Source organism: Pogonomyrmex barbatus, unplaced genomic scaffold (assembly GCF_055798465.1).
Source record: "Pogonomyrmex barbatus isolate J1 unplaced genomic scaffold, ASM5579846v1 scaffold23, whole genome shotgun sequence".
NCBI classification, from domain to species: Eukaryota; Metazoa; Arthropoda; class Insecta; order Hymenoptera; family Formicidae; genus Pogonomyrmex; species Pogonomyrmex barbatus.
In genome coordinates, this window is record NW_028297120.1 from 1,641,938 (window position 1) to 1,653,905 (window position 11,968).

At 30.4% G+C, this 11,968-nt stretch overlaps 1 protein-coding gene and 1 long non-coding RNA gene across 3 annotated transcripts; one reads left to right on the plus strand and one right to left on the minus strand.

Annotated features, from left to right (window-relative positions):
• Window positions 1-2,186: 2,186 nt before the first annotated feature.
• On the minus strand, window positions 2,187-3,462 carry LOC148936339 (uncharacterized). The gene is made up of 3 exons (XR_016139640.1): window positions 3,322-3,462; window positions 2,543-2,618; window positions 2,187-2,467 (listed from the first exon to the last, which is right to left on the minus strand). It is a non-coding gene; the product is annotated as an uncharacterized LOC148936339 (long non-coding RNA).
• A 45-nt stretch (window positions 3,463-3,507) lies between these two features.
• Window positions 3,508-10,267, plus strand: LOC105426896 (sorting nexin-29). 2 transcript variants are annotated; one of them, XM_089078558.1, is made up of 12 exons: window positions 3,508-3,771; window positions 5,062-5,306; window positions 5,543-5,844; window positions 6,012-6,134; window positions 6,471-6,717; window positions 6,795-6,924; window positions 7,108-7,346; window positions 7,655-7,870; window positions 7,941-8,097; window positions 8,176-8,316; window positions 8,391-8,530; window positions 10,130-10,267. In XM_089078558.1, the coding sequence occupies exons 1-12, from the start codon at window positions 3,769-3,771 to the stop codon at window positions 10,212-10,214; spliced, it is 2,028 nt and encodes a 675-aa protein (XP_088934684.1). In that variant the 5' UTR covers window positions 3,508-3,768; the 3' UTR covers window positions 10,215-10,267. The 2 variants fall into 2 exon arrangements, with proteins under 2 accessions (XP_088934684.1, XP_088934685.1); XM_089078559.1 differs by lacking the exon at window positions 3,508-3,771 and adding an exon at window positions 3,871-4,014.
• Window positions 10,268-11,968: the final 1,701 nt, after the last annotated feature.

An 11,968-nucleotide genomic window follows, 5' to 3' on the forward strand; every position in this document is an offset into this window, starting at 1 on the left:
TTCAATATTTATTTCCTTCTGTGCATAAATTATTGTCATAATCGGCGATATCATCGAGGTGAGTCTCCAACACTTCCTTGTTCTTCTCATTTTGATACATTAAAAAATTTTATTTCGTGAATATATCATAAACGGTTCAAATGATATTGATTATACAGTGTCTTCTACATCAGCTGTTTAGACAGAGGTCCTCGAGATATTGCACTATTGCGTTTATCGATGAGAATCGGAGAAGTCATGAACTAATACGGTCTCAAACCAATTTTATCATGTATATACATATGTATCTACTGAAGATGATCCGAAAATGGATCGAAATGTCTGGATGTATTAGATGTACAAAAAAGTTCTGAGCTTTTTTTTGTAAAATTCAATCTTTATTCAAAAACAAACAAAAAAATATTAATCAGCGAAATATTCCCCATTTGCATCAACGGTCTTTTGCCATCTTTCGGGTAGCTTGCGAATTCCTTGACGAAGCTCACCGGCTTCGAAGCGATAAAGTCAATGCATTTTCGTATCTCTTCAAATCTCACGAAATGTGTATCAGCCAAATGATGCAGCGACCGGAATAGATAATAATCGGAAGGCCATGTCTAGGCTATACGCCGCGTGCGGGAGAAGTTCCCAGCCTAACGCAAAGATATAGTCCTGAGTCGCCTTCGCAACATGTGGTCGAGCATTGTCATGAAGCAAGATCACTTTACGACATCTTTGGCCAGTAAATGGCCTCTTTTCTTCTAATGCATCGCTCAAATTGGTTAATTATTGTTGGTAGCGGTCTGCCATGATGATTTCCCGGTTGTAACAACTCGTAATACAACACACCTTTCCAATCCCACCAGATACAGAGCAAAACCTTCTTGGCATGGATATTGGGTTTTGGCGAGAGATGTCGAAGGTTGACCAGGGTCAACCCATGATTTTCTACGTTTAGGATTATCAAAGAATCCACTTTTCATCGCCTGTAATGATTTTGTGCAGAAAATCTTTTTTCCGGAACTTTGAAAGCAAAGTGAGTGCAGTGTCACGCCGACGATTTTTGTTGTCTTCGGACATGCGGAACCCATCTGCCTTCCTTCTGAACCTTTCCCATCGTATGTAAACGTACGGAAATGGTTTGCTGCATAACGCCAAACTGTTCTGCAAGCTCCTTTTCAATTTGCGCGAGAGTTTATATCCAGCAGTGCTTGCAATTCGTCCGTTTCAATCTTTTGAGAGCGTCCAGCATGCGGTTCATCTTCAAAACTGAAATCTCCTTGGCGAAATTTTTGATACCATTTGATACCTTTTACATGTAGTATGACTTACACTATTCTCTCCATATGCAGCACAAATCATTGCAGGCTTCAGCAGCATTTTTCTTTAGATGAAACGCGAAGTGGATGGAAAATCGAATATGTTCTTTTGTTATTGTCATGTGAACACTACTGATTTTTGAGGTTATGTGCATCAAACGCCAAACCGTATGGCATTTTAGAAGGCCAAATGTCAACGCTTTAAAACCGCATAAGGGCGGGAAGATATATAAAATTTAAATTGTTATTTCGGTTGTATGAAATCTAAAGCTCAGAATTTTTTTGTATACCTAATAAGAAGAACCTTAAATACAGATAGGATTTAATGGATAATTTTTTGCGTCTCATTTACTGTGCTTGACTCCCATTGCCCTTATTGTCATTTTTATTTGTTTTTGAACACTTTAATCATTTCCGTAATATCTTTGTAATGAAAGATTTTAATTCATACTTTTTAAGCAGCGAGTCAAGTAGTGATTCACTTGAGAATGAAACAAACGAAGAAATGTCAACTTTATATAGTATTTTGATATTATAGCATTTTTAATATTCTTTAAATGATGCTCGTATATAATATTGTATATAATTCTTCTTTTTTCCCAAAAAGAATTGGAATATTTATTTTATCTTCCATTTTCAAAATTCAGAAGTCTTGTTATCCTTCCAATTTTGCTCTATGCATGACACAGAACATATATTAAGAGAAATGAAAGGTCTGTATATAAGATGGACAACAAAAGATGAGACTGCTATCTGGTGATGGAGTGCGAACTAAAGTAAATTGTAGGGTTTCGTCTCATATATACATGTAATCTTTTCAATATCGAAATTTGAAATATAGATATTAAATGATAATTAGATGATTAAATAGATATGTAAAATTAATGAAAACAAAAATAAACACTATATACAAAATAGACGTATTTATTACAAAATAAACTGCACAAATACAATATATTTGCACCAATATTTACATGTACCTATGAATAGAGATACCATGCTTTGTATACTTATCACAATATATGCATCACAATAATATCACAGAAATTATCTTAGATACTATATGTTGTATTACATGTTAGCATATTACTTGTTTATGTAGTTGAGCCTTTCATATACAATGTTCCATGTAATTTCTATATATGTAAGTGATGTCCATAGTGTATGTTCTGGAAAAATAAAATATAAAAAATTATAATACAAGATTCGTCGATTAGAATATACAAATTTATAAATTTGATTACCTTTTGCTCGTATTTGCAGATACACATTCCAATACACATATCCAATAATCCAGTATTGCTGGATCAGCGAAATAATCTGAAATAAAATTTATATTAATATAGCTTTTTTTTCTTTAAACTCTGTTTAAAAAATTAATAATTTCTTTCGTCTCGACGATTAAAGAATAAAAAATGCCAATTTATGTTGATATTATATTGCCACAAAGGCTTGAAAATTTGAATACAAATTGATAATAATATTAATATATAATAAATATGATAGTCATTGTACTTCTTATTTATTAAATTAATTAATTATTGTGTTAATTATTGGTTGATTAATTATTTAAATAACTAATATTATAAAATATTTATAAAAGTTGTCGAAACGATAGGAACTCTGTAATGGAGATTATGAGTGCCACTGCATTTTCTGATTGGTTACGTCAACCCCCGTCCCTCCTCCACTTTCGAGTGCCCTCGTTTTTCCCGTGTTGCAGAAAACCATGATACAAGCTTCATTTCCGTGATGCATGAATTTGTATGAAGTGCCTCAGCTCGCGAGGTCATGCGGTCTCATGCACCAGAAGAGACGGAGTCAGTGCGATTGGCGGTAAGTTGACTTATGCACGCAGGGAATGCGCATGAAGAAAAACGGAACGGATTTCTATGCGTTCATGCGCATCATGCATGAAACGGAACGCACCCATTTAAAACAAAACCCATTTAAAACAAAATTCAATAAGTAGCCATATTGAATTTCGCAAAGCTCAAAGCGTAATTGGTTGACTCTCACTCACTATCTTTGATCTACTGCGCATCCATCAGAATGGTTCGTCTTACACCATGATCAGAACGTATGCGTTGTTCCTTTTTGATGATCGTGGCGCATCTATCTGCACTGACGCATCCTATGCTCTATGTTCCAGCTCTAGCTAGGCAGCGACGGTGGCGACGGTGGCGACTGCAATTGGCAACGATGGACGCGCGGGGCAGTTCCGCCCCTGGCGTCGTGAGCCTCTACGATTTTCTTGTGCAACCACGAGCGTGAATGTCATGACGCGACGGCGACAACGCACTAATTATCGTCTTACTCCGTTTTCAAAGTGACAACTCTTCTTTCTGCGCTCTTCCTCGCATGACGGCCGCTATTGTCTCGCTATTGTCTCGGGATCTCCAATGAACGCTGGCGATTCACATTTGTGAGAGCAAATCACGAGGCGGTAATCCCTCACTGCGTCGTTTAAATGGTAAGTTTGTTCGCCAGTCCCCCTTTGTGTTGTCCCCCTGCGTATCAAGTATCATTAATATCGAATGGCAGCGGCTGATATTATGTCTAATTACGGGACGGCGAGATCGCAGCTTGGACTCGAGAAATCTGGAGAAACGCACGATCAATCGTAACTTTTCACTGTGCGATTAAATGTCTCGTCAAGCCACGAGACATTTTTTGCGACCTTCTCACGATAGGTTTACAGTTTTCCTTCTTTTCTGTGAGTACACAGTCCGCGCAAATCCGGTTGTCAAATTTCTAGGAATATATATATACACGTATATGTATATGAGTTGCGTGTATATACACACACACACACACACACACACACACACACACACACACACCACACATACGTACGTGCGCGCGCGTGTGTGTGTGTGTGTGTGTGTGGATCTCAGAAAACATAACGACTTATTAGGAATGCAATACTTGATGTGTCTCTTTGTGTCAAGATTGTGAAGACAAATTTTTTTCAATTCACAAATGCTATTATACAAATGAATTTTTGATAATTGCATTTAACAGATTAGAATTACATAAACAATATTACAATGATTTTTTTTATTACTTTTATGATAAATTTATTTTTTTTTTATATATATATCTTTATTTTCATAATTGAATTTCTATGTATATTTATGTTTGCATATTTATAAATATATTTTTTCTTTTAGAAAAGCAAAATTTGCAAATGTGAAAATTTTGTAGTTATGAAAATAGAATTTTTTTTATTTATTTTATTTATTATAAATTTAAATATATATCTTTTTAAATACAAATACAAATTAGACGATTTATATTTAAACACATGGCATAGATCATGGTATTATGTAAATAAAAAAATATATTTCTGTGTCATTGCTAATAATAATTAAATTATGTTTAAAATAAATTTCAAAGAGAATTTTAATGAAATTAAAAAAATATTAAAATTACAATTATTTCATGAATATTTGATATTTATATATATATATATATATATATATATATATATATATATAAATATTGAAATAATCTAATATATATAAAATATAAGCAATTATTTATATTTAGGAACTGCGTAATACATTGCTAAATAATAATTTAATAATAATTGATTTAAAATGATTGAAAAATAGTTTTAATATAGATCTTATTAATCGTAATAGAAATAATACAAATTTTTATATATTTAATCTAAAAAAATATGGCTATCTTAAGAAATATTAAGATTCTTTTTGAAATTGTTGATTTAAGCTGTTTTCTAAGATGTTGTTTATCCTAGGCTTTGCGTATTATGTCAGCGATAGTGCCGAATACAAATAATATAGTAGACCATGCAGCTGAGAAGGAAAAATTATTAGAGGATTTATTAGTGTCTGCAAAAGAATGCCATGTCAGGTTTGGTGGACGTGCAGAATTAGCCACAGAATCAGAAACATGTGTAGCGAAGCTCTGCCACATATTTGAATTAATTTTTAGCCATGGATTAAAAACAAATTATATAGAAAAAATCAATTCTGCATTCAGGTAATATAATATCGTAATGCAATTTATATATATTTATCTTTTTTTTATCAGTTCCTGTATGTACAAGGTTACAAAACAGATCATATTTTTTATCATCAATGACTCATAAGCAAGATAATGAATGCATGGACAACTTTTTTACTGATAAATTTTAATATGAATTAGTACAAATAGATGATACTTACTTTTAATTGGAATATGTAAGGAAATAACAAATATTTTTACTTATTTCATAGACATGTATCCGATTTAGTCTCTGGTTATAATGCTCGACCTGGCAATGTAGCGGATGCAGCATTTTGGCCATGTATAAAGGAACAGCTTACTTGGCATGAGCAGGAACGTTTTAGTATGTTGAGAAAGGTTCATACTGATTATGGTCGAGGTAGAGCATGGCTGAGAGCTGTCTTGAATGAAAGATCTCTAGAACGGCATTTACATGCTATTATAAATCCTAGTAGTCTATCTCCTTATTATGAAGAGTGGGCTTTTTTACTTGATCAAGAAAAAAGTTCTGTGCTACCTAATGTTACTGCAGGTATTTATTCTTAAATAATTATATTGAAATTATTATACTTAAATTATTATATAATTATATACTTATATAACTATTTATTATATAACTATTATATATAATTATTATATAACTATAACTGGATCCCTATTAATAAATAAATTTATCTTGTACATTCGCATATCTATTAGGTCTTGGTACAATTTTATTTGCAATAAGAACAGACAATGAGGAACTTGATGACCTAAATGGAAAAGGAATGGACAGAAGTAGATACACTCAATCAGAACCAATTATTTCGACGGTAATCCCAGGTATATACTATTAATGTTATAAGTTATATATTAAGTTGAGATAAAATGTCTTTTCTATAAAAAAAGAAGAAGAAAATTATAAAACTTTTTACTTTTACTTTTTTTATAGATTATATATAATATTTTGAAAGAGTTTGTATTAATTAAAGTAATTACTACTGATTTCTTTCCACACATTTAGAGAGAAATTTCTTAAAACTTGTTTAAGAAACTTAAATTATAAGTCTTTATTTAAAACAGGATTTAAATAAAAATTTAATTTATCTAATAAAAATATTTCTTAAAGCTATTTGAATTAATATTAAATAATTAATTATTGTATTAATTATTAAATAGAACTTCTCCCGTCTGAACAAGAAAAACGAAAAAAGAAAGTACAAGCTCGCATAATTTCTTTCGATGATGATAATGAAGAAGAGGAACATAAGGAAATTATAACTTCTATTAGTGCACCACCAACATGCCCTAGTTCTCCTGCGATAACGCCTAAAGATTCTACTTCCCCTTGCTTATCAGATTCTCAACCTCAAGTCAACTCCAATGAGAGTACAATGATCAATACGAAACGAGAATGGGAACTATGGTAAATTATTTTCATAATTGATATAATAAATAGATACAAAATGGTTTTTTTTTCATAAAATTTTTTCTAATCTGCAGTGAATCTTTTGAAGAAGAAAAATTATTAACTCCTGTAATGGATGCTGAGAACTTGGGCGGCCTTGTACCTGTCTCATCACTTGATCAAACACTAGATGATATGTTAGTTACTCTGCCAAATTACTTAGATGTAAGTCTACATCTTAATTAATTTTGGCATAAAAATTTAAAGTATATTTTAATGCGATAACAATTCGAAAGTTTAAAGTTATTTATTCTCATGTGAATATTTATCAAAAATTTTGCATTAAAAATAAGATTTAAAACAAAAGATGCAAAGGTATATATATTTTTTAATTTTATTTATATTTAGGATTCAGAAGCAACGGAATCTGCAATGGAGGCAACAGAACCATTAGTTGGTTTAGATTTCCATGTAGATCCAGAGACTTTAGATATAGATACATTACGCATAAGACTTTTAGCTATGACGGAAGTATTGGAACAAGCTAGAGAAGATGCTATAACGAGCAGATTACAATTGGCTCGTTTTCAGAGACAACACCAACATTATTTGGAAAAGCATGAATTACAATTACAAACATTGAACAGGTAATTATAGTTGTTTAATATAATTAATTTAAAAGCAATTACTTTGCAGATACATACATATAGAGCAAATCGCGTAACTTATTGGAATTATTTTTGCATTAAACACAATATTGTTTTTAAAAAGAAAGATTAATAAAAATACAATATTTGTAGATCTTTTTAAATTGAATTAGAATGAAAAAAGAAGAAATTAAATGAGATAGAATCGAATTATGTGATTCATTCTCTACATTTGATGAAAATAACGTAATTTGTATTGGTCTAATTTACTTATAATTATAATTATAATTATAATTATAATTATGCAGAGAGAATGAACTCTTACGACAGCAATTGCGTAAGTATGTCACTGCTGTTCAAATGTTAAGACGGGATTCCAATTCTACGACAGTATCTGAGGAAGATCCATCATTGGATTATCACAATGAAGCGCGACAATATGAAGAAAAATTAATACAAGTTGCAGATATGCATGCTGAATTAATGGAATTTAATGCTAGATTGACAATGCAATTGACGAATAAGTACGTATCAATGCAAAATCGCGTAAGTAGCTGCTGTGACGCTTCTCTATATTGTTCAAATCTTATACAGGGAAAGATTAGTAAAGATGCTGCAAACGGAATTGGAATGCCTTCGGGGACCGTTGAACGAAGACGATTTACCTGCGGAACCACCATGTCTTATTCACATATGGATTCCATCGGCGTTTCTTACGGGACAATCTTCTGATATACATCACGTTTATCAAGTATGATTATTTTTTGTACTACATTAAAATGTTTTTTCCATGGATTTCTGTTTAATTTGTATATTATGTTAATCATAGATTTACGTACGTATAAGAGACATAGAGTGGAACATTTATCGGCGGTATGCTCAATTTTATGCTCTTTATAGAGAGCTAAAGAAACACGATGCTATTGTTACAACTTTCGAATTTCCGCCAAAAAAGACAATAGGAAATAAGGTAAGATTTGATGTGTTAAAGCTTAGATTTGTAGTGTAATAATAAAAGTATTGATATAACATAATGGTTTTTAGGATGCAAAATTTGTGGAAGAACGACGACAAAAATTGCAGCAATGGTTACGTCGTGTCGTCGGACGTGTAGCACAGTGTTCACCTGTATTTGCATGCAGACCGAGCAGACAGACACTCGTATCTTTGATGCCTTTCTTTGGGTAATTTATTTAGTTTATAAAAGTGGATGGATTTAGATGTAACTTTTGACTTGATTTTTATGTTGATACCCATTATTTATTATTTAATGAATTTTATTAAGGTATGAAAGCTTTGCTTCCGAATTGGTCATATCATAAATAAGATATGATATGACCGCGATAAGATTGTATTTTTCAAATGTCCAAATCATCGTTACAATTTTTAAATATTCGTTTTAGTAATTAAAATATTAAATTTTCTATTATTCTAATTATTTCTTCTAATAATTTTTATATATTTTATTTAAAGCTCTTGACTCATTAAATGTAATTATACTGAATTTTTACACTAAATTTATAATTTATTTTTTATACACACACACACACACACACACACACACACACACACACACACACACACACACACACACACACACATATATATATATATATATATATATGTATTAGCCCGTCCACTGGCAAATGCAAGTGTGCGGTAAGATATTCCCGTCAGGCAATCATCGTTGTTAGGCGCGCGAGGAATTTTTTTTCTTCAAGCAGCAATAGTTGTAGCTAATATGGTATATCGAAGAAAACAATTCCTCGCGCGCCTAGCAACGATGATGGCCGGACGGAACCTTACCGCGTGCTTGCATTTGCCGAGCTAATACGGTAATTTTTAAGAATTAATAATTCGTAAACTATCGCAAAAATTGCAAAATGGTAGAGAACTTTTTGACTCAGTTTAGCCCGCTTTATCTACACACGAAAACAATTCCCATAGCTGTGGAACACCCTATGGAACACACGTCATTATGCGTGCGTGCGTGCGTGCGTGCGTGCGTGCGTGCGTGCGTGCGTGCGTGCGTGCGTGCGTGCGTGCGTGCGTGCGTGCGTGCGTGCGTGCGTGCGTGCGTGCGTGCGTGCGTGCGTGCGTGCGTGCGTGCGTGCGTGCATATAATGATTAGGCAAAAAATTTGATATATAATTATATAAAATTATAGGATTATGTAATTATGATTTATTTTGATCGCTTTATTGGCAAAACACTGCCTGCTTTATTTACAAGCATCTAACAGTTTGTTATTAGAAATAAAAAAATAGTATGACACAGTAGACATTAAGATAAAAATCAAATCATCGAAGATTATATCTAAATCTGACCACTGATTTATAAGAATTATTTTTGATAAATCAAAAATGCTGCTCAACAGACACAAATGATTCAATTATTATACAACATTAGCATAAATTTAAAAAAAATCTGTTTATATATATATATATAAACAGATTTTTTATATATATATATAATATATATATATATATATATATTTATAAATTACACACACACACACACACACACACACACACACACACAAATATATATATATATATATATATATAAACTCAAATGTAACGTTAAATATAATTTTACATCTGATTTTCTTTTATTTGAAAAATAATAAAATAATCAGAATTTTTAGTTAGTTTTTAAATATAGTTTTTAAATATATATGGAAACAGATCTTTGATTTGGATTACAAAAATTCTATATTTTGAAGAGAAGAATTATCTTTTTTAATATGTTTTTACATTTTTGTCAAAAATTTTTATTTTCAGTGATAGTCCTAATGCTGAGGAATCGAGGAAAAATAATTCTGCAAGAAATACTTTTTCTTCCTCCCCTCAATATATGGGTTTATAATCATGACAATTTTTATAGACAATTTGTACATAATAAAAAAAATTTTAATTTAATTGCGTCAGACAAGTATCTTGTTATATACAATATACACTGTTGATAATTAAGCAAATAAAAATATGTGTAAATAAAAATATATCTATGCACATGTGACTATATAATATAGACTATATATACCAACATGTGTATAAAATTAATATGTAGCAAAAAATTATTAAAAGCTGGTCTTTTCTATGAAAGTTGATATTTTTTAATGTTTTGGTACTGAAAGTGATTATTATCTCAATTTGAAATTCTATCAATTTGATTACGAGAAAAATTTAACGATAATGAATTATAAACTGTTTTTATTAAATCCAACGCAATATCAATAATGAATTTAATCTTCAAAATCTAATATATAATTGGATATTAGATGTAAAATAATAATAGTAATAAAATGTATTTATATGATCAAACGCGTGAATTTGGATATCTGGATAAAACAATTTAAAAGCGCTCACAATTCAAGAATACTAATTGATTAGTAAAATATAAATTCAAATGTATATCTTAATTTTCTTTTTAATAAGAACGAATGAAATAAAAGTTATAAATAATACTCATTTATTCTTACAATTATGATATGATTTAAAATAAATTATAATAAAGAATATATTAAATTACAAAATATCATTTTCTAAAAAGTTTATTTACGTAAGGCGTCTTAATAGTAATATAAAAAGGTACATTTTTTTCCACTTATCCTTTATGACAAAAATAAAAGTGCATATTATCGGAATAAGTACATATAATATTATGCCGATAAATCAGAGCATAACTAATCGCGCTTGTAAAACCTATGAATTTTAATAACTTACAAGATATTCTCACTATGGAGAGGTAAGATAATGAAGAAACTTGAGATCAAAGATATTGATAAGTATATCTCGAAACAAATATGCGCAAAACGCAAGTAGCACTTTCGGCTCATTTAAACAACAATTCATTTTTTACAATATATTTGTACTAGGCAACACTTTGGCTGTGCTCACCTTTCCATATTGAGAGAAGTTCCTTTTTCCTTAACGGCATGGTACGCTCCGAATTACAAATATATTTATTATTATTAACATTTCTCTTTTTTCCTATGATATCGACAAATAAAGATAATAATTACATCATTTTGTGAAGCCATCACGCAACAGTCGATGTGTTTATCTCAATGGCCGAACGAAATATCATGAGCTTTAATTATATTACATCACAATCGCAGTATTATAATATTTGTATTCATCTTAAGCGTCATTTAAATCATTTTCTCAAACTGCCATTAAAAATTATAAAATTAAATATATTTTATGTTCCAATCATGTAACTTGTCAAAATACTCGAAAGATATTAAAAAGTGCAAGACTTGATCCAATACTCTCATTTAACATTTAATACTTTTTATGTTTTTTTTTGTATATTCCTGAATATATATTTGTGATAATTGATAGAGAATGAATATTGAAATATTAAGACTGTAAAAAAAGAAAGATTTAATAATCATATATTATGTCGAATGAAATAATAATATTGAAATTTATTTGCAAGAATTATAAAATCGTGAGATAATGAATAAGAATATACAGATTATTCCAGAATGGTATATATTATTTTTTAAATTGAAGTAAATTCTTAACAAAGATGTGAAGTAACATTATCATTTAATTTACCAATACTCGTATTTCATAATGTTTAATTAATACCAATTCTGGAACATTTTGTAAGAA